The sequence below is a fragment of the Anguilla rostrata genome, chromosome 11 (genome assembly GCF_018555375.3).
Source record: "Anguilla rostrata isolate EN2019 chromosome 11, ASM1855537v3, whole genome shotgun sequence".
Classification (NCBI taxonomy): domain Eukaryota; kingdom Metazoa; phylum Chordata; class Actinopteri; order Anguilliformes; family Anguillidae; genus Anguilla; species Anguilla rostrata.
This window is the reverse complement of record NC_057943.1, coordinates 12,554,705-12,576,833: the sequence shown is the minus strand read 5'-3', so window position 1 is coordinate 12,576,833 and position 22,129 is coordinate 12,554,705. Positions and strand designations below refer to the sequence as shown.

At 46.9% G+C, this 22,129-nt stretch overlaps 1 protein-coding gene across 3 annotated transcripts in view; it reads left to right on the top strand.

Annotated features, from left to right (window-relative positions):
• The window catches only part of vps13d (vacuolar protein sorting 13 homolog D), a 70,555-nt gene that overhangs the window by 21,746 nt on the left and 26,680 nt on the right, over nucleotides 1-22,129 (top strand). For 2 of the 3 annotated variants that reach the window (XM_064297965.1, XM_064297966.1), the window contains exons 28-58: nucleotides 46-217; nucleotides 1,384-1,499; nucleotides 1,809-2,021; nucleotides 2,464-2,738; nucleotides 3,887-4,020; nucleotides 4,573-4,728; nucleotides 5,047-5,248; nucleotides 6,150-6,224; nucleotides 6,419-6,622; nucleotides 7,107-7,196; nucleotides 7,495-7,635; nucleotides 8,361-8,492; nucleotides 10,206-10,311; nucleotides 10,956-11,108; nucleotides 11,508-11,643; nucleotides 12,262-12,309; nucleotides 12,536-12,686; nucleotides 12,989-13,205; nucleotides 13,561-13,808; nucleotides 14,026-14,217; nucleotides 14,747-14,873; nucleotides 15,199-15,341; nucleotides 15,804-15,934; nucleotides 16,373-16,548; nucleotides 16,691-16,814; nucleotides 17,289-17,524; nucleotides 18,097-18,199; nucleotides 18,528-18,685; nucleotides 18,976-19,084; nucleotides 19,474-19,644; nucleotides 21,763-21,861. In XM_064297965.1, coding sequence (XP_064154035.1) covers nucleotides 46-217; nucleotides 1,384-1,499; nucleotides 1,809-2,021; nucleotides 2,464-2,738; nucleotides 3,887-4,020; nucleotides 4,573-4,728; nucleotides 5,047-5,248; nucleotides 6,150-6,224; nucleotides 6,419-6,622; nucleotides 7,107-7,196; nucleotides 7,495-7,635; nucleotides 8,361-8,492; nucleotides 10,206-10,311; nucleotides 10,956-11,108; nucleotides 11,508-11,643; nucleotides 12,262-12,309; nucleotides 12,536-12,686; nucleotides 12,989-13,205; nucleotides 13,561-13,808; nucleotides 14,026-14,217; nucleotides 14,747-14,873; nucleotides 15,199-15,341; nucleotides 15,804-15,934; nucleotides 16,373-16,548; nucleotides 16,691-16,814; nucleotides 17,289-17,524; nucleotides 18,097-18,199; nucleotides 18,528-18,685; nucleotides 18,976-19,084; nucleotides 19,474-19,644; nucleotides 21,763-21,861 — 4,738 coding nt within the window. Of the gene's footprint in view, nucleotides 1-45; nucleotides 218-1,383; nucleotides 1,500-1,808; nucleotides 2,022-2,463; nucleotides 2,739-3,886; nucleotides 4,021-4,572; nucleotides 4,729-5,046; nucleotides 5,249-6,149; nucleotides 6,225-6,418; nucleotides 6,623-7,106; nucleotides 7,197-7,494; nucleotides 7,636-8,360; nucleotides 8,493-9,351; nucleotides 9,427-10,205; nucleotides 10,312-10,955; nucleotides 11,109-11,507; nucleotides 11,644-12,261; nucleotides 12,310-12,535; nucleotides 12,687-12,988; nucleotides 13,206-13,560; nucleotides 13,809-14,025; nucleotides 14,218-14,746; nucleotides 14,874-15,198; nucleotides 15,342-15,803; nucleotides 15,935-16,372; nucleotides 16,549-16,690; nucleotides 16,815-17,288; nucleotides 17,525-18,096; nucleotides 18,200-18,527; nucleotides 18,686-18,975; nucleotides 19,085-19,473; nucleotides 19,645-21,762; nucleotides 21,862-22,129 lie in introns of all 3 variants that reach the window. The other variant, XM_064297967.1, reaches the window with a different exon arrangement.

Here is a 22,129-nt window from a genome sequence, read left to right as displayed (position 1 = left end):
GATTGCTCATTGGCTCATGCTGTTGTATTTTTGTCTGTTTTCCAGAGAGTTGAGCCATGCGATACCGGACATGACCATCCACGGGAGCCTGTCGTCCGTGCACTGCTCCCTGGACCTGGACCGGTACCGGCTGATCCGCGGGCTCCTGGAGAACAACCTGGGCGAGCCCGTGGAGGAGTTCCTCCGACCCTATAACCTGCAGGACCCCAGCACCTATGTAAGGGAAACGAGACCTTGGGCGGAATTCAGTCCTTCACCCGTAGCGGCTTTACCCTGTCTCCAGTATTCATGCCACACAGTTTGTTACATTCTGTAGTTAAGCTAAAGAGGGAATTCAGTATTTTTGAAAAAATCTTGTAATTTTATAACGGCTGCTTGATCAATCAGTCAAATTTTGTTCATATAACACATTTTACAAATAGTTTGTCACAGTACGTTGCACAGCGTACCTCGGCCTAAACCCCAAAAAGAGGGCCAAAAGTGACAGGGGCAAGGTCAACCCTGGATGGCATGTAGAGTAGGAGGAAACCGTTAGAGGAGCCCATCCTGCTCCGGCTGGCTCAGGGTGTGAGTTCAGCATTAACTGTGGCTTAACGCTCTGTTTGAATACTGAAGGCTTGAATTCTGCCGCAGAGCCGTTCACATGAACTCATGCAGTAATTATAAAATGGCGGGTGGAAACCAAGCACACCTTGTCATGAATTAGTTCTGCGTGACTCTTGTTCTCTTTCCATTACGTGGCTCACTGACGTCGTTCTTTCCCACATCCTGTCTTGTGAGGCCGGCATTTAGATGTCACAAGACGATGTGCGCGTGACCTCTCACACAGGACCAATGGGATTCAGGCATCCACTGCACGGCAGCTGTGGCCCAATGTCAAGAACTCCTTTATGGGGCTAAACACAGAAAGAGCCATGACTTATTTATCAGATATAAATGTCACTTGATCCCAGTTTGAACTCCCTTCAAACTCTGCAGTGCACTTGCAGATAACAGAACGGTTTGCCAAGAATGAATGCTATAAAAACACTAATAATACGAGATGTTATGACATGACATAAAACAGAAAGCTTTTAGTGGATGAAGCTACCTTGTGGTCCCGTTCATCCTCTTGTTGTAAAACAAGTTGTTTGCAGTAACTACCTTGGGAGCCACTCTCTCAACAAAGCATTATACAGTGTGTGAGATGTTTCCTTTCTGTAATTTACTGCTTGTTTTGTAGCTGTGCCAGCCTTTGGATGTGTGCACTTCATCCACTGAAGCCATCCTCTTAGTTTCTATTTCCTTCAGTCACAGCCAATAATAAAGAGGAGAGGCAGGCATTATGAAAGGGAATTACTTGTGTCATAAAGTGACTGTTTTCTTCTTTGTTTTTACTTGCAGACGGTATTGAGTGGCGATGTCTACACCAGCCTCTCCTTCCTTGTTGACATGATGAATGTCAGTCTGGAGCTGCACGACACGCCCAGTTCCACTGGCCAGAAGCAGTCTTTGGCCAGGTGATTTATTTTGTCTGGACAAACAAACGGACCTCTCATCTCAAGGAACTGGCTGAACTGGCCTGTATCCATCGCTGGCCTGCATTCAATAAGAAATTTGTTCTTAAATTCAGATTAACTGAAATAAACGCTAGCAGTATAGTTAGTTGGTTTTAGCGATTGTGAGTTTTATGAGTGAGTTGAATCACAGCCTCTACATTTGTTACCCTCAAGGGTTGAGTTATTTGGTTCTTTTTTTTTTTTTTCTTGAATAATTTATATAGTAACAAGAAATTTGTGTGTGTTATTGTCATTCTGTTCCCCCTGTAGGTTTGACTTCATGAAATCCAAGCTGCTGTTTGAGAGTTTCTCCAACGGGTCCAAGTCTGTGAACCTGGTGTCTCACTCTCTCCTGGCGTATGACACGCGGTACAGTGGGCAGGGCTGCAGCGCGGAGAGCAAGCAGAACGCCTTCGACTGCATCCTGCAGCCTTCCAGAACCGGAACCAACCGGGCCACTCTTCAACTGGAGCTGCACTACAGGTACTGCCTGCTCCAGAGCACTTGTAACCACTGTAACCCACACAACCACCGTACTGTAACCACAAACCCACACCACCACCGTACTCAAACCACAAACCCACACAACCACCGTACTCAAACCACAAACCCACACAACCACCGTACTCAAACCACAAACCCACACAACCACCGTACACAAACCACAAACCCACACAACCACCATACTCAAACCACAAACCCACACAACCAGGTTGCCTTCAGAGCCAGGACCCTTTGGATGAAAGTCTAATGGTTTATCAGAACATCAGTAAGCTGCTGTATGTTGTGCTCATTAGATATGGTATTAGACTGTTTGACTCTGCAGCTGAGGGATGTGGCACATTACCTGGGGAAAAGTGTGAATGGTCGCTTTGTCTTTCTCTCTCCTTCCTGCCTTTCTTCCTTCCCTCCCTCACTCACACAGGTCAACCCGCGATTCCTCCTGCTTCACCGTGGTCCTCAACAACCTCCGAGTCTTCCTGATCTTCGATTGGCTGCAGCTGGTGCGGGACTTCCTGCGGTTGCCGGCGGAGAAGGGCGCGGCCCCGCCCAGGCAGCGCTGGCCGAGCGGCAGCAGCGACCCGGGCGGCGCCACGGGCGCGGTCATGCCCAAGACCGTGAAGAGCGGCGTGGTGACCAAGAGGTCGACCGTGCCCGTCACTCTAGAGCGACACCTGGAGGTGAAGATTAATGTGACAGGTGAGATCAGAAAGCACGGGCGCTCTCTAACACTGACCTGTCCCTCAGGGTGAGCAGCGAACGCAGACCCTCACCTGTCACCCATCTCACTGTCCTGTCACTCGCCTCCTCGGTAAGCTGAGCGCTCTTTAGGACAGACGTCACCAGTGTGATGTCACATCAGTAGCCTTATGTCACACACTAGTGCTCCATTTCAGAATTTCCCAGTCTTTTTAGTGCATACCCTAGTCATTTTGGCTTCAGGGAGTGCTAAATGAAGACTAATTTCCCAGTCCCAGTCCTGCAGAACTGTGTTCCTTAGACTCTCCCATCTCTGTGCCTTCGGCAGTGTAAACATGTCTGTAATATAAATGACTGTACAGCTGAGAATCATTTGCTGCCCTGTTTGTGCCTGGAACAATGAGTGGAAGTCCGCTTGAGTAAATCAAAACTGCGGAGCCAAATATTTTCAAGTAGGGACCGTTAACAGTAATATAAGAACTTTAATAAACACCTGAACAATCAACTAACGTTCGTCTAAATTTTCATCTGTGCTAAAATGACAGGTTAGTGAAGCTAATGATGTGAGTGCTCTGCTGTAAAAGCAGAATGCATACTGGGCAGGGGATAAGAGATGCTAATTTTAGACATTTGCAGTCAATATTTAAACGTAACGTATACCTGGCAGATGATTTTATCTGGAGCAACTTTACAAAGGGGTTTTAAAGCTTTGTATCTATGTATTGTTCACTAGTACAAGTCTTGAGACAAATTACTACTGATCGCATGGTTAGTGCTAGTGTTTTATTTTTCTTGGGAAATGGTAGGTTTAATCCTGTTAGGGTTAGGGAAGTGTTAATCTTACTGAGAGTACAGCGTAGGTAAGTGTTTAGCGCTTAATGTGAGGGTAAGTGCAGGATAGGTAAGTGATTGGTAAGTGCAGGATAGGTCAGATCAAATCAATTTTATTTGTATAGGGCTTTTTACGGAAAACTGTCACAAAGACACTTTGCAGAGCAAAAAGATTAAAAACCAGGCCTGAACCCCCAAATAACAAACACATGAGGTAAAAGACCCAGTGGGGACAGAGGTAAGTGCTTGGTAAGTGCAGGATAGGTAAGTGCTTGTTCTTAATGTGCTCACTGAATGCTGTGTGCTGTGTCACACAGGCACAGAGTTCGTGGTGGTTGAGGACTCCTCCTCTCTGGACACTAACGCCATCATCCTGAAAGGCACCACTGTGCTGACCTACAAGCCCCGCCTCCTGGACCGCCCCTTCTCCGGCAGCCTGGCCGGCATCGAGGTGAGCGCACGGTTTGTGAAGGAGGGAGGAGTTTTAATGCTCGTGTTCACTTTCAAGGCAAAGTCAAGGACGAACGTTGAGTGAATGCAGACCTGTGGTTCGGTGCTGTGAAATAAAATGTTCAGACACTGTTGTGATTTGTTCCTCATGACTGTTTGTGTGGTGGAAAGCAATCCTGTTCTTATAATGTAGTCAGGGAGCTTGTAATTCCAGGGTTGCACAGATTCCACTCCCTGGTGGGGCACTGCTGTTGTGTCCTTGAGAAAGGCTGTTAACCTGAATTGTTTCAGTGTATATCCAGCTGTACAAATGGATTGTGTGTAAAGAATATAAGCTGTGTAAATCACCTCAGATTGAAGAACATGCTCCATGCCAAATGCATATAATGTACATGGAAATACACATGAATGATGATCACACTCACTCTCTGTCTGTATGTATGTATTAATATAATATATATATATTCATATTCGTATGTATTATTCGAATGGGACGGAAGATATTTTAGTTTTTTCCGGTGCAGTGATGTCACATCTGTCCGCTCCTGTTCAGGTGTTCTCGTGCCGGCTGGGCAGCGAGCAGGAGACGGCGCTGTCAATCATCGACCCGGTTAACGTGCAGGTGGAGCTGTGCGGCAGCCCCACCTACCAGAGCAGCTCCGGACTCCTGGACGCCTTCAACATGGAGGACTTCCCCCCGCTGTTGGAGGTCAGCGCGCAGGCCAACTGGGGCCAAAATACGACCTCGGCCAAGTTTAGGCTGTCGCATTCCTTAGCTGAGTTTGTTTTCCTCTGGCTGTCCAGAAATTAATTGGAATTGAAGACTATGTACGAAGGTGCTTAACTGAGTTTTCATGCTCTTATTATATGCTGTTCATGTATAGGAAGGGGAAAAAACTGTTTTAGAATCAGATTTGTTTCAGAATCAGTACCATGACTGTGTAGACTTAGCAGAAGTGTTGTGTAACATAAATTTGTTAGCTGTTATCTGATGCAGCTCTCTAAAAAAAATTTTTTTTGCCCGCAGATCCAGTTCCCAGCTCTGGATATCCGTCTCTCCTACAATGACGTCCTGCTCTTCCTGGCCATCGCCAAGTCCATCCCCACGTCAGGATCTCCGAGCACCGAAGATCCCTCTGCCAGCTCCCAGACAGGCACATCCTCGGCCAACCCCGACACCATCGCCTCTCAGAAGGACCTTTTCAGGCACAAGACTGAGGCCTTGCTGGGTATGAAATGGAGTTGAATGTAAAGCAGGGAAAAAATAACGTTACTGAATTCAAAACCTAATGTTCAGCCATCCACCACGGTCCAGTAAACACCATAACCAGACGTGGCATCCAGGCTATCAACAGCAACAGTCTCCTAGAGATGGATTTACTGTGATATAAAGTTTCATTTCATGGCCATAATAACAATCACAGAGCTGCAGATTATTCTCGTGACAGCCTATAATTCTCTGCTACAGTAAAGTTAACTTTTGTTGCCCATATGCGTTTTCATTTTGAACTGCATTTGCATTACGATAAACTAGAACCTTGCTGGGGGGCGTCAGTGATTAGTGAGCCTTGCTTATGCTCACAGCAATAAACTACTAAATTAAAAAAATTGTTCTGCGTGGGGGCAAATCTATTTCGGCTGGCTGCCAAAATATAATCGGTGTGTGGGAAACACTGATCATGTGCCATGGCTGTGTTGAGTCCGTCTCCTTTCCTTACCCATTATTCACCATGTACCACCATGCCAACCTGCTCTCTCTACATACATAGAGAGCATGTTTGCATATATATTAACAGAGGCATATTTAAAAATTCCATAGACGTGTATTCTATAAACAGTCACTTTTTTTGTTTGGTCTGCTACTGAGAAGTGCTTCAAACTCAGAAGTACTTTACAGAAGTGGAATCCGTGGAATTTTGCATGTTAAATGAGATGCGCAAAAGCATTTTTAACAGCAGTGAATTTAACGAGGATGGTGCACACAGCAAGCGGCCTGGCCTGCTGTGATCAGACTGCTTCTGCTTCTGTTGCTTAATCAACATGCTGAAAATGGCTGCAGATGACTGTGTGCAGAGAGGTGGGGGAGAGGGGACCCTCAGAGTGTGTTAACGGTGTTTGGCTTGTCTCCAGAGGGTCAGCTGTCCCGGCTGCAGGACCTGGGCTTCAGACAGGAAGACTGCAAGCGAGCCCTCATCAACTGTAAAGGTACTGCAGGGATAGCTAGCTACCCACCCACCCACATTCAAAATGTTTCCACATATCCCTGTTTTTGCTTCTTATGCAGTGCTGTCAGTAGGTGTTTGACTGGGAGAATGAATTCGCCTTGCTGTGGTAGTCCAGTGTAAGGGTAATTTCTGCCGTAATTCTGCATGCTCTGATTTTCTGTGCTTTGCTTGCAGGGCAACTGGACCAGGCTGCTACATGGCTCCTAGAGAACGCTGAAGCTATGACATCATACTCAGGGGGCGGGGCTGAATCTGGCTCAGCCAGCCACAATGCCCCGCCCCTGTCAGGAGTGGAAGTGAAGGCGGAGAGCGTGTGCATCTGCTTCATCGACGACTGCTTGGACTGTGACGTACCTCTGGCCGAGCTCACCTTCTCTCGTGAGTCCCGCTTACGGCCACACGGTGGCACTGTAGTGTCCAGACCTGTGACCAGAAGCATAGGGAAACCTGGAGCTGGAATAGTCCTGTATTACTGGGCTCAGAAGTAACAATTCTTTAGTCTGTCATGCTTCTGCTAATTCTCTGTTGTGATTGGCTATTATTCAGTCAGACACAAACCCAGCCACAGACTCTTGCGGTTAGGATCTACTGGTGCACTGGCTGCCCTAAAATGAACAGAGAATCTTGCACTGATGGGATAAAATCGTTATTTAAAATTGTATGCATAAAATAGGTGTTAAAAATGTGTTTTACTGGATTCAATTTTGTGTGACAAATGAGTCTTTAAAGGAAGCAAATAAATAGGGGATCGATATTAATCATCACTGTGTTTGTGCTTCCATTTTCCCCATAATTCCCCCATGATGAAAGCTGTGTCTGTAGAGCTGCTCTGCATCGTCACTTTGCTGATGTTCCCTTGCAGGTCTGTGTGTTCTGCAGCGCATTGGGTCCACGCAGGAGGGAAATGCCAGTTTCACGCTGTCGGGAGATTACTACAACAGAGAGCTCTCAGGTGCGTCCGGACTCCTCTTACACATTCATCCCTGTTTACAGGCTGGGTCGAGGGCTGGCACGTGACGCTCATCCCAAAGGGAAGCCATGCTCCCACTTTCATAACTGCACATTGATTTCAACAACACTGGCAGCATGTTTGAAAAGTTTTTCTTCGGTTCTAGATAATCATCATCCTATGTGTGTATGAATACTGCATGTGGATCACACGTTCAGCACACGGTAAAAAAAGTGCTGTCCGCTGGTCTGATTAGAAACGCATAACAACACCCCCTCCATACTCCCGTCTTGTTGTTCAGGTTGGGAGCCGTTCATCGAACCCTGGCCCTGCTTCCTCAACTGGCAGCAGCAGGCCGCGGGACGCCTCCACCCGCCCCGCCTCAAAATGGGGATCCGAGCCAAGCAGAGACTGGACATCAACATCACCTCCGTGCTACTGGGTAAGAGCCCTTAGACAGAGGTGCCAGAGGCTGCGAACATGAGCCAGCAAGGCTTTCAGTGGCTCAGAACACACCGGGAGGCTGCCTTTCACTGCTCTCAGAGTGCGTGTGCTGGGTAATGCGTGCATATTGATTGCAAATACAATTAAGGAAAGCACACCCGAGTTTAATGAAGTGCGGACTAATGGCGCATACAAAAGAATTCAGGGTTAGAGGAGTGTGTGCGTCTTTCTCTTGTTCTGTGTAATGGGTGGGAATTGAAAGATAGGCGCCGATGCTTTCCGGATTAAGACTCCGTAGAGAGTCCCAGAGCGGAACTCTGCTGGAAATGGAGGGGAACGGTCGCCATGGTTTCTTGATATTCATTGTGATGTCAGCAGCCATACTTCCAAAAAATAATTAAGCTTTCAGTTGACCTACATGATTAAATGAAGGTAAAATAAAAAATGACATCAAAAAATACTCAAATTTGTTTGAATTTTGTCTTTTATAATTAAAAAAAGGTTTTATTTATTTATTTTTTTCCTTATTGTTTTATTGTTTTCAGACTGAGGAAAAGCATGAGGTAGATGAGATACAGAAAGTGCCATGGCGGAAAATCGAACCCCCTGCCCCTGGTGGTGTTCATATACGGGCTGTGCTCCACACAGTCTCACCCCAATTGTGTCCTCTTTTATCGAAGGGCGTTGCCTCTGTGTCCTTGCCTCCGCTCTCTTGCCCCACAGAGCAGTACAGCACCACCAAGCGCTCCTGGCTTGCCGATTACTGCAAGGAGAAGGTGGAGGAGCCTCCGACCCCGTCGGCCGCCGCCCTGTCCTGGATGGGGTCATCAGTGGACCCGCCCTCTTTTGGCCAGAGTGAGTCTGGGGGCCATGTAGGGGGGGGGTCTGCTGCTAAAGAAGGGGTACACCTCAATGGTGCTTCAGTTTTTAAAGCAGCTCATTGTAGCTCTGTATAGCTTCTAAACCAGAGGTGGGCAACGAGGGCCCTGGTTTCCATGCCAACTTCTAGCCTTAATGAATTAGCTCTAACATTTACTCCATTTTTAACTATATTTTTTGATAAGCAGCCGAAGACTGTTCTTGTGTCCCTATATGAAGTGTTTTACTGTGAGCTGATCTACGAGTGTATCAGTGTGGGTGTATGCAGCCACTTAGCTCATTTAGCCAGTGTAATTGGGGGACACAAAAACCTGCATACACACTGTCCCTCCAGGACTGGAATTGCCCACCCCTGTTCTAAACAGCCTGTGCCACCACTTTTACTAAAACAGAATTGTGAGGTTGTCAGCAGGGTTTCCATTTTCAAAACTCTGCTATTGCGTTAGGAAAAAACAACTGTCATTTTCACAAGTCTATTTTAGGCTCTCAAATGTCAATTTGATGTTCATTTAAGAGGTTCCAGTTAGCCATTTAAATAGACACACTAGCATTAAGATTGTTGCAATTGCCTTTAAAGGTTAAAAAATGAAACGCATACAAGTGCTACCAAACTGCAGAAGAAAGTGAAAGTTAATGGAAACCCTGGCATATTTGTTGTAGTGTTGGGAGCTTTGGGTGGGGCTTTGGGTGGAGCTTTGGGAGGAGCTTTGGGTGGAGCTTTGGGAGGAGCTTTGGGTGGAGCTTTGGGAGGAGCTTTGGGACGCCCTGCCCACTAACCCCGTGTTTCCTGTTTCCTAACTGCCCTGTGCTCTCCTGCGTGTCTCTGTCCTGTCAGGTCTCCCTCTCAGCTGCCTTAGAACTAGGAGCTCTGCCAGCTTGACTTGCCTCGAGCAGCAGATTCATGCCAGAGGTACAGTGCTTAGTGCTTAGCGCTTAGCCCTTATCGCTGTGGGCCTCTGCTCAAGCCTACGTTAAACTTTAGTGTCTGGAGGCCACATAAACAAAAAATAAAAACACAATGTCACGGACGTCTGTGTTTTTAGCGTTCATGGTTTTCCTCTTGTCACCTTGTCCCATGTCTTTTCTGTTTCTTTCTTCTGTTGTTGTTTTTTCTTTTTGCCTCCCCTCACTCGCACGACCGAAAGTCTTGACAGCCATTGTCATGTTTGTTCATGATTAAATATTGAACTCATGACCAGGTTCATTGTAAAGGTTCATTAGGTCCATGCGTGCTACCCCAAAGCTGTGTTGCCTGTATGAAACAATGACAAAGTCTGGTGTGACTCTGCCTCATTTGGGACAGCTAGCCACTCTTGGTCATGATGGGTCAATTGGGTTTACGATTTCTCAGGCCAGACTTTGGTCTAAACTTTAGAACAGAGTTCAGCAACCTTAAGCGCTGTTCATCTTTGGTGCCAAATGCAGTTTTGTCAAAAAATCTCACTGCCTAATCAACCTTTTCTGACTATGCTCCAGAATACACTGATTGGGTGCTAAATTTGTGACTCAGTAAATTAATTGCATTCATTTCAGTAAATGTTTCATCCCAAATGTGACCAAGGTACGTATGCATGTTTTATATTTTGAAGTATTGAGTGTGAAATATGCACATATTGTGGATATTGCATAGTGACATGCTAACGTGCTAACGTGCTGACACACCCGCTGTTCCCTGGCTGGTTTTTTCAGCGGACGTGAAGCTGTCCAAGAGGAGGCAGCCGTTTGTGCCGTACGCCCTGCGCAACCATACCGGCTGCACCATGTGGTTCGCCACCCTCACAACCACGCCCACGAGGTGACTCCACCCCTCACTCTACGGCACAGGAATGAATTAATGATTTGATTCCACAGAACGTGTCTATGTGCATGTCCATGCTATCATACTCTGATTGCTGAGAAAGCTGGAGCGTTTGTTCTTGGTTTCTCAGCTCTACAGAAACATGGGTAGCCTCATTTGTTGAACGAAAGTACTGCACACCTGGATTGCGGAGGGGCTGACTGGCAAACATAACCTGAAAAAAGGAAGCTGCCACATTGTCAAGCTTTGATGCACAAAATATCTGTATTATTTATGTATTTGGATTGATATACATTTAAACAAAAGGACTTAATCAAAATATACATTTATATCATGTGGAGCCAGGGTCCTAAGCCTGTGAATCTACACAGCTTCATATCTAAGGAGACGGGTGTCCAAGTCACCCCCTAGTCCTGGAATATTTACTTTTTCAATACAGATATATATATAAGGGTGGACTTTTTTGGCCTTCATGATTAATGAAAATGAAACTCTCCACCCGCATGTATCGGTAAGACCTGTGCCATAACGGAGTGCTAATGCCGACTTCGTAATGTGACATCCACCTACATCAAACTCCCTGGCTCCACCCACACCCGGATGTGGTGATGTGCAGCTGACAGACACTTTCCTGTCCACAGGGTGGCGCTGTCTCACAGTGGCAGCGCTGACTCCATATCGGACACGCACGGCCCCGGTACGGATGACACCCACAACGTGAGCCAGTGGAGGGAGGTGTTGCCAGGGGAGGAGATTCCCTTTGAGTTTGAGGCTCGAGAGAAACTCAGACACAGGTTGGTGGTGACATGGCCCTGGAGTCCAGCTGAGATGAGACTTGTTTCCCAGCATGCACTGCTTGCATGGAAAGTGTTGATACCAGTCCTGCTGTTGTTTTAATCATTATGAAACATTACTTCAGGAGCCTGTTATTTCTCTGCCTTGAGCCCACGTTTTTGTCTGGTGCTTTTAGCAGGTAGTTTCTGAAATGTCACACCACAATATGAATTTATAAATTGTACGTTCAATTTAATGGAAACCGGGAGCAAAAAACAGGAAGCATCAGACTAAAGTAGTCTGTGTTGTGTAAAATTCTTTGTGTGTTCCTGTGTGTACTTGGGCGTCTGAATGTGTTTGCATGTGCATTTGTGTGTGTGTGTGTGTGTCTGTGTGTGTTTGTGTGCGGTGTCTTTCAGACACACCCATGAGCTGAAGCTGCACCAGCTGCTGGTTCGTGTGGGGGGGTGGGAGCAGGTGAAGCCAGTCTCAGTGGACAAAGTGGGCGTGTTCTTCCGATACGCTGCCCCCGACCGCAACAACCCCTCCAGCACGGTGAGTCTGTCCTCCTGTGTCTGACTACAAATACAACCCCTCCAACACGGTGAGTCTGTCCTCCTGTATCTGACCACAACAACCCCTCCAACACGGTGAGTCTGTCCTCCTGTATCTGACCACAACAACCCCTCCAGCACGGTGAGTCTGTCCTCCTGTGTCTGACTACAAATACAACCCCTCCAACACGGTGAGTCTGTCCTCCTTTATCTGACCACAACAACCCCTCCAACACGGTGAGTCTATCGTCCTGTATTGCCCATGACCATATCATGTCACTCCTCCCAGGACGATAAGACTTTTCAAAGTGACTGCGTATTGTCAGTGATGGGATTGCGTCGATACACTCAGATCTTTCTGGAGGCTCATATGCTCAGTACTTTTATCATTCACCTTGTTGGATGAATCCATGGAAACTGGAGCAGTGCATTATGGGAGTGCTACCTTGACCAGTCTCCTCACAGGCAAATATTTTCCACATTTAAAAAACTGATTATCACACTTTTAGAGCTGTTAATGCATCTAGCCGAGGGCACTTGTGAAACTTCCTTGATTTATGATTTATATAAAATTAAATGTGCAAATGTGGACATTTACCATCTCTGTATTGTCTTGAAGGTTGGAAGCCCCATCAGCAGGACCAATATCATCCATCCACATGTATACGTAAGTTCATTAGAAACCCTTTATTTATGCATAGTACGTGTCATTATGCACTCCACACATTGGAATGGAGTGGTGTGTCTCTCAGTGACTGAGTTTGGTGTAGTTGTCTGTCGGTAGAGAGAGAGGTGGTCCTGGTGGGTGAAATGGTTGCCTTGGTGTCGACTGGCACAGAAGTGACACCTGTGTGTAGATGCTCAGTGTTCTGTTCTGATTGGTGTGTGTCCAGTTCTCTGCCCTGCCCCCTGTGAGGGTGGTGTTCTCCATCACCATGGAGGGCAGCGCCCGCAAGGTCATCACTGTGCGCTCCGCCCTCATGGTCAAGAACCGGCTCGAGGTTCCCATGGAGATACGTCTGGACAGCCCATCAGCTCCAGACAGTGAGTATGAGGACTGCAAGACCCCTTTAGACCTGTCCCTGAAGAGACCTAAATTGGAGGGTCTTCAGAATGTTAGGAAATTAAGGAAAAATGCAACATGCATTGTTTGTACACATCTGCTTGCTTCCCTCTGTTTTTCTCCTTCTGTTATTGTTTAGAAATTTTTATCATTTGAAAACCAATTAATATTTATTTGGAAAAAAATTTTTCTTTTTTTTTTTTTTGGATGATATCCCCTATAAACCTCCTCTGTCTTCTCCTCATCCTGAGCTCTGATTGGATGGTGTGTGTGTGTCCCTCAGAGCCTGTGGTCCTGCCTCCCATCCTGCCTGGGGAAGCCCAAGCTGTGCCCCTGCACTTAACTTCCTGGAGACTACAGGCCCGGCCCAAAGGCCTGGGGCTGTTCTTCTGCAAGGTGCCCATCCACTGGACCAGTGTGGAGAAGCCTGGAGAGGTCAACAGCAGCAAGAGGGAGTGCCAGTCCACCGACTTTGACGACCACCCCAAACGCAGCTTCAGGTACCACACTGGCACTGTGTACAGATACAAGGACAGGCCTAGGCTTGGCCAAAGTGTGCTGGAGCATGGATAAAATGGCCATGTCTTGTGATTGCGTCAACTGGCCATGGCTTGTGATTTGGAGAAATGGCCATGACTTGTAATTGGATTGAATGGCTATGACCAAATCTATTTCAGTAAAATATCCACCTCCATAAATGAAAGATTCATAGGAATGATCAATGTGGAGAAGAAGACTTTGACCTTTGATACCCCAAGGGTCTGCATGACCTGCCAAGTTGTTCCACTCCGTGTTGTTTGACAGCTCTCGGAACAATTCATTTGTGTAATGTTTAAAGCTCTTTTTTTGCTTCAGGTTTTGTGTGGTCATAAAGAAGGAGAACTACCCCGAACAGCAGCCCGCCAAGACTGTGTCGGGTGGCCCCCAGCAGATTTACCGCCAGCCGGGGCACACCATCTACCTGCTGCCCACTCTAGTGCTGGCCAACCTGCTGCCATGTGACTTGAACTACTACATCAAGGGCACCTCCATCAAGGGCTCCATGAAGCCGGGAAAAGAGGCCGTGCTCCACGCCGCAGACACGTCTCAGAACATGGAACTGGGTGAGCAACCTAGGCAGGCCGCCTGCTCCAGCTTTTTCAACTGATCTGGAGTCAGTTTCCGGACTCAAGTGACCCTCCACTTCTAAACCGTCATGGCTGCAGAAACTGATCTGAAGTCAATTTCCTGACTCTTTTGGCCCTTATTACCAGACTGTCATAGCTGATGAAATTAATCTGAAATCAGTTTCCTGACTCTCGTGGCTCTCCATTTCCCCAGGGGTGCTGCTGGAGAACTTCCCTGTGTGCAAGGAGCTGCTCATCCCTCCCGGGACCCAGAACTACGTGGTGCGAATGCGGCTGTACGACGTCAACAAGCGCCTGCTGTGCCTCACAATCCGCATCGTCCTCCGAGCCCAGGGGGCGCTCAAGATCCTCATCTCCGCCCCCTACTGGCTGATCAACAAAACAGGTACCCCATCTCTGGCATCACACATCCAGCCAACCAAACTACACCCAGCTACACCAGAGTGAATGATGAAGTATCAACGGTATTTTTATGAATGATACAACTTTGACAGGTCTTAGTTGATCATGCCAAACACTTTTACATCATACTTGTAGGGGCCTCAATTGGTGTGACACTGGATAATAATTAATCAGTCAAGAGTCTCTGTCCAGCCCAAAAATATTCACTGGTCTAGTTTAAAAGTGTGATGTCAAATGGTGACCCAGCTTGTGTGTTACAAATATACTTTTAAAATTTATTTTCCATAATTGTGATATGTTTCATAGCCCAATTTTGTTTTTGTTTTTTTAATGTAGATCTCCTTAGTTGTACTACTGCCTATTTCTGATGTTATTTCTTTAGAGTACTGGCTTTTTCTAATGTTAAATATTTAGAGGACAGCCTGTTCTGCATGTTAAGTATTTAGAGTGCAGCCTGTTTCCAGTGCTATGGTCCTGTTCACACTGTGTTTTCTCATCCCTGCGCGCCCCAGGGCTACCGCTGATTTTCCGACAGGACAATGGGAAGTCCGACGCCGCCGGTCAGTTTGAAGAGCATGAGCTGGCCAGGAGCCTGAGCCCCCTCCTCTTCTGTTACACGGACAAAGAGCAGCCCAATATGTGAGTGACCTGGAACAGACCACAACAGTGGCCTCGTGGGTAATGTAGTTGGCAGATGATCGTTAGTGTAGTTCCCAGCAGGGTTCAGCCTTGGCCACGTCCTTTTCTGTTACATGGATAAAGAGTAGCCCAATATGTGATTGGCCAGGAAGGCAGCTGACTCCACGCCACAGAATAGACCACAACAGCAACCTTTTGGGTAGTGTAGTTGGCAAAAGTAGTTAGTCAAAGCAAGGAGCTTTAAAAAAACAGAATAAAGTCCTTTTTAGGTTCAGACGACTTCCACACACAGAGGAGTGAGCCACTGTGTCTGTGCCCTGGTCAGGTGCACCATGCGGATTGGGAAGGGGATCCACCCAGACGGGGTCCCGGGCTGGTGCCAGGGCTTCTCTCTGGACGGGGGCAGAGGAGTGAGGGCAGTCAAAGTTATCCAGCATGGGAACAGACCTGGACTCATCTACAACATAGGCAAGTTCGTGTCACATGCACAATTCATTTTTATGCAAAGAAATTGAAAAATGTAATAAAGGCTATGATACCATTCTTGCATATTACAGCACTAACCACCCTCTCAACTCGACAAGTCAAATACCTAGAGCAGGCTTGTTAGACTCCGGTCCTGAACAGACACAGTATCTGTTTGTATTGGTGTGTTTCTTCAATTTAATGGTCAATTTAAAGGTATTGATTGGCTAATGAGTCTATGCACCTTGTTTCCAAAGGCCTAAATTGGCTTCTGATTGAAAGGAAACCACTAACAGCTTCAGACGTTGTTTGAAACTCCTGACCTACAGAGTAATAAAGAGGTTGTATTAAATCCATGGAAGACAGAACCCCAGGGAGACGTGTCTATCTAAACGATGGGCATGCAGATGGGATGGTACAGGTGTTTCTGTGGTGCGGTTCATGACGACCAGGTTCTGATCGTAGGCATCAACGTGAGGAAGGGAAAGGGGCGGTATCGGGACACCCACATCGTGACCTTTGCCCCCCGCTATCTCTTGGACAACCGATCTTCCCACAAACTGGCCTTTTCACAGCGAGAGTTTGCAAGAGGAAAGGTAACTGTGATACTCAGGTGTTATATATCAGAATCTGTCCCAGATCACATTGTCCATTGTCGGTGTGTGTATTGTAATTTGTGTACATTTGTGTGGTCCATTAGTGATTTATTTTTACATGGGGCGTTTTCTATTTATTTTTTTACGGATATGATTGATTGGGATTGATACTGCAGCTTTTGTAGATGTAGTGCTCATGATGTGGGCAAAAAGGTATTAAACTTTTTCCCAAACTCTTTGAAATGTTTTTCTTAAAGTAAAAGTAAAATCTGTCTTAAAATCTGATTTCACAACTGGTAGACTGGCGCAGTTATAAAGAGTATGAAGACAGATTTTATTATTGTGTTTATAATTGTTTGAGTCGTTTTACGGCTGCTGGTTATTTTAGAAGCTATGCTAAGAGGTTGTGAATAGTGAGAGACTGTCGCTGTGGTGCAGGGCACAGAGAACCCGGAGGGGTACATTTCCACCCTACCCGGGTCCAGCGTGGTCTTCCACTGGCCCCGGAACGACTACGACCAGCTGCTCTGCGTGCGACTCATGGACACCCAAAACTGCACCTGGTCCGGGGGCTTCGAGGTCAACAAGCCCAAGTCCTTCCACGTAAACATGAGGTACCCGCTTTCCAAAAAACCTCCCTAGCTGTGGAGAGACCATGACTCAGTGGAATCGGTTTTACCAGCAGTATTTAACACACATTACACATTCTGCTGTCTGTAACACACATTACATACTGCATGCTTGCTTGTTCTCCAGGGACACTCTAGGCAACTGCTTCTTCCTGCGAGCTGAGATCGCTCTCAAGGGTGCAACTTACCAGATTTCCTTCTGTGACACGGACCAGCTTCCCCCGCCCTTCCGCATCGACAACATCTCTGAGGTGCGTCTGTCTGTCCGATGCTCCCATTGGGCCTTACAGCGCTTAGCCTGCAAAGCTAAGCACAGGTGCACTGATCCCTACGGTAATGTGATCGACTGATGGTGCAAGCGTGGTGAATAGGGAAGAGCTCCCGTATCAGTGAATCTATACAGAACTTATTATTGTATTGACTAGTTCTCCTTTGAGAAAGGCTTTGCAGAAGTGTTGTGTAGTGTGGTGATCAGTCTCCAGGTTGGAGAACAGCTGTTGTTTTCTGAGCTTATTCAATATTTTCCCCCTTCACATATGCTTTTCTAAAGAGATGTATTTGGCTGTTCATTTTGCCTGGGCTTGCTGCAAGGATCTTGTGCATGACTTGAGATCCAAATGTTCAACTTCATGCTGGGAGTCTTCCATGTCCAGACATCTGTGCAGAGATTCCCTGGCCACCAGGGGGCAGTAGTGACATTAATGCGCGCGTGCTTGGCGACGCAGGTGCCCATCCAGTTCTGGCAGCACGGCGTGGCGGACATGCGGCTGCACACGGAGGTGAAGGCGGGGTCGGTGCTGGACTACGCCTGCGACGAGCCCATCCTGCCCCCGTACCTCACGCTCATGGTCAAGGGGGCGGGGTCGTCCGAGGTCACCGCCGACATGAACTTCTTCAGGGAGTACAACAAGCTGTACTACGAGAACTTCATCTACATCGCCGCCACGTACACCTTCTCCCAGTGCGTACACGCGCGGTTCAGAGCTCCTGTGTGATGTCACAAGCGTGTCATAATGTCAGGGGGTGGGTCTTGTTCATGGTAATAGAAGTTCTCATCGGGATGTTCAGAGCAGGGTGGGTCAGGTTTTCCAGTTGTCTGTGAAACCACACTGACTGCACCTTGGGTTATCTAAAGAGTCTGAGTGCTTAGTGCATACACGCTTGCTTGACTTTGTGCACAGTTAGCCCAATGCTAGAGAGTTGGGATTGTTTTCTGATACAGTGAGTATGCCAGTCACATGGTTTATCCTTCATGCAACATTGATGTGATGCCCATGAGATGTGATTTAATTAAAGCACAGTTAGTGTAATGCCCGTGAGATGGGATTTAATTAAAGCACCGTTAGCATAATGTCCATGAGATGTGATTTTCTTCGAGCGCAGTTAGCATAATGTCCGTATGATATGATTTCCGTCATGCTCAGTTAGCGTAATGCGCAGTAGATGTGATTTCCTGCATGCGCAGTTAGCGTAATGTCTGAGGTGTGATCCCCTTCATGCGCAGTCAGTAATGACTCTGACGTGCTGTTGCAGGGATGCTGGGAGGCGGCCGGTGGGTAAGAAACGGGATGTGAGCTGCGCAGAGCTGGTTCTGGACGTGGAGACCAAGACGCAGAGAGTCATCCTGAAGAAGAAGGCAAGGAGCAGCCAGCACTATCTCAGAGCCAATGGCCTCCATTTTCAGCCTCTGCCCTCCTGTCTCTGTGGCTCAGAGCCCAGGGCCTCCATTTTCAGCCTCTGCCCTCCTGTCTCTGTGGCTCAGAGCCCAGGGCCTCCATTTTCAGCCTCTGCCCTCCTGTCTCTGTGGCTCAGAGCCCAGGGCCTCCATTTTCAGCCTCTGCCCTCCTGTCTCTGTGGCTCAGAGCCCAGGGCCTCCATTTTCAGCCTCTGCCCTCCTGTCTCTGTGGCTCAGAGCCCAGGGCCTCCATTTTCAGCCTCTGCTCTCTTTCCTGTCTGTGCCTCAGGAACCTGGGAAGCGCTCGCAGCTGTGGAGGATGACAGGCTCCGGAATGCTCTGCCACGAAGGCTCCTCCCCCCCGCAGAACAAGCCTGCCCAGCCACGCCCCCTTGACTCCTCCCTCGTCCTGGACATCGCAGGATTGGCTGCTGTTACTGATAACAGGTGAGAGCCATTGTGACCCGTTTATCGTGGCTGTGTTTCCCAGAGCAAGAAGGAATTATCCTCTGAAATGATCTGTGTGCAAGTGCATTGCCGTCTCTCTCTCTCTCTCTTTCTGTCTCTCTTTCTCCCTTTCCCACTCTGTCTCTCTCCTTGATGAGTTTAATGCAGAAGGCAGAAGTTCTTTTAAAAAGTGCATGTATACTGTGCGTGCAGTATCTTACGCTCTTCTCCTGCTCTGTTTAAGGTTAAGCAGTGGTGTGTAGTTAAAATCTTGCTCTCTCTGTCTCCAGTTATGAGCCCCTGATGTTGAGGAGGCCCGACTCACGGCGCAGCACCACCCAGACCTGGCACTTCAGCTCCGGCATGCTGACCTGCGGCCTGCCCAGACTGGTGGTGCAGGTGCGCGTGGGTGTGCGGTGTGGCGTGCTATGGCATGGTGTGCGTGTGGATCCACTCCCCCCTGGCCTGCACTGGCAAATACCACATATTGTGTATTGGCCATGTGGTCTTATGGGGTGATGGTTTTTACGAGGTGCCAGAGAGCATACAAACTGTCATTGGAGCCAACATGATGGTTTTATTCAAAGGATGCATCCATGAGATATGAAGGATACTTAATTGGTTTGCATAAATACATTTGTGGTTCTATAAATGCATACATAAGAAAAAAGCATTCGTCTTTGCTAAGCAGAAAAATGCTAACTATAATAATGAGTTGCAATGAGTAATAACACTGGACTCCTGTAAGGCTTGCTATCTGGTGCTGATGGTCTGTCCCGCACTTCCAGGTGAAAGGTGGGATTTCGGGGCTGTTTGACGGGGCGGAGGTGGTCCTGGGGCCGGACTCTGCGCTGCTGGAGCTGACGCCTGAGCAGCAGTTTATCAATCAGAAGATGCGGCCTGGCTCCGGGGTTCTGTCTGTCCAGGTCCTCCCTGACGGACCCACCCGAGTTCTACAGGTAACACGACCTGGTGGACCTCGCCCTGTCCTCTGCTCCACCTCTCTGTTTCTCTACCTCCACCTCTGTTTCTCCAACTCCATCTCTCTGTTTCTCCTACTCCAGCCCTCTTCTTTTGTCCACTGCCATCTCTCTGTTTCTCTACCTCTACCCCTGTGCCCTCCTGATTCATTAAAAGGCCCTTTGAGGCTCATGCTCTTAATGAATGATTAATTCTCAGCTGGTTAATTAATTTCCATTAGCATTTAGCCTAGTTTTTCCCAGCCCTGCTCCTACAGGCATATTCTGTAGCGGTGCTAGCTTCAGTTCCTCAGTTAATTAGGCTTAATTGGGCTGTAAATTTAACATTCACACATCTGACTGCTGCTCGGTGTCCATTTGACGCTCTCTGAAAATGCAAGCGTTTGGAACGTTACGCTCTTGTAAAGTTTAATGGTGGACTTTCTTAAAAACACCAGGCAGCTGGCCCTTGCAGTAGTGTTTTATTAATGTTCTGGAAGCCACTACTGTATGTGCTTTTCATAGTAGTTATGCATTTTTTACTGAACTGATTTTTGACTTGGGGCGTTTCACATATAATAGTCCTTTTATATAAAAGTCCAAAGCGGAGTTCGCTAGCTTTTTACATTGTATTGGTACAGTTCATTTCACATAACCAAATATCAAAGGGGGAGGGGGGGTTGGGCATATTTTGGTGAGTGGATAAAAAGAAAGAAATCTCAGCAAGGCATTTAACATGGAGCACCACTGGCCTTGAATCGCGACCTTGTCCTTTATGGTTTTCCACTCTGTACAGAAATAAATTGTCGTGGCCATTTATCAAGCCTGCGTGCACTTTAAAAACCTGGCTCATGTACTTGGGGATCTAAGCGCACATGCAGGTGTCTTCTGGGCCTGAAGGAGGCTAGTGATGTCTTTTCGCATATTGACTCTGGAAGAGTACCATGGCAGAGTAGCTGGGCAGGTACAGTAGGTATTCAAGATTACAATGACATACGGAGGAAATATGTTTGCCTAGCTGGCAACAGCAACTCTACCCAACTTCAACCCAAGCTAGCTGAGTTGATATGCCAGTGACACACACATGACTCATTTGTAGCTAGCAAGTTGTAAACTTTGCTCTTGCTGTTATTTGGCTAAAAACAGCCAGAGCAAATCGCTGTGAACCTGCAATACATTTCACTCATGTCCTTATTTCCTGCACTTTGTTTGGCCTACGTATATATAATTTGTTTTCACACCAGTAATGATCCACACCACGGTCCGAATGGAGAGGACCATGGCCACTGATTACTTTTCTTTTTTTTTCTTTCTTTTTTTTGGCAAACCTTTTGCCTTTTTTTGGGTCCTGACCGGAGTCCACATGGCATGATCACACCAGTCAAAAATATCCAAACTTAGCAAATGTTTGGAAAGCCTGGACCGAAGAATCTAGGTGTGAAAGCACGTTTAGGCACAATGTTATTCATTTTTTGTTTTGTAATGCATGAAAAACTTTCCTTCATATTTTAACACAATCTATATGGCAGTAGTGTTGTGCCTTCAATGTTTTCTTTGTTGGATGCCGGGTAGACTAATACTCCTGTGTTTTGCCAACTTAAATTATTTTTGTTTGGAGCTATTCAGTCAGCCGCAGCACAGTCTGTGTACTTCCTGATTTGAGGAAATTGGGGAGCTGTTGGCCTGCAAGCGAGTGTGAAATCTGTGAAAAGGCAGTTAGTCCTGGCAAGAAGACTAGCAAAAACGATTTTGTGTTTGTTCTAATGATTGTTCGACACAATGAGTACTTAAAAATGTTAAGGCATAATAATTTTGCTTTATGGGTTGTGCTGGACTTTCTTTCATGCTTTTTGGAGTACCCTAAAGGTTCTCTATCTATGCTCATCCATTTTGGTTACGATAACTGAAAGGAGTAACTGGCTGTATGTCTCTCAAAATAATGTGAATATGTGCAAAATGAACACAAGGTGATCAGCATATTCTTGTGTGAGTCAGAAATAATTTATGTAAGAATGCAAAATTATTCCTAAAAGGCTTTTTCCTGTCTCTGTGTTAGATCTGTTGTCTGTTGATTTTATGGAGCTTTTGTGAATTTTTTTTTATTGTGATAATTTTCAGATCAGCGACTTAAACCAGCGGCGTATAAACCGCACCTCCCCCAGCACAGAAGAGGACAAGGACAGCAAGCAGAAGAAGGTTCCGGAAGAGGAGCTAGAGGTACCCTCAAAATTCATATCAAAATTGATTTATGTAGCACATTTTGCAAAGAATTAGTCACAGTATGCTTTATAGTATACCTTAAACTAAGCGCCCACAGAAAGGAAAAACTCTGTGGATGTAGGAGGAGACCTTGGGAGGAAACAGACTGAAGAGGGGAGCCCATATTCCTTAGGCTAGCTCAGAACACCCCCCTTAGAGCAGTGTGCGATCAACAGTCTGAGTGTTGAAAAGTGTTTTCTTCCTTGCTTTTTTGCCACTTCAGGCT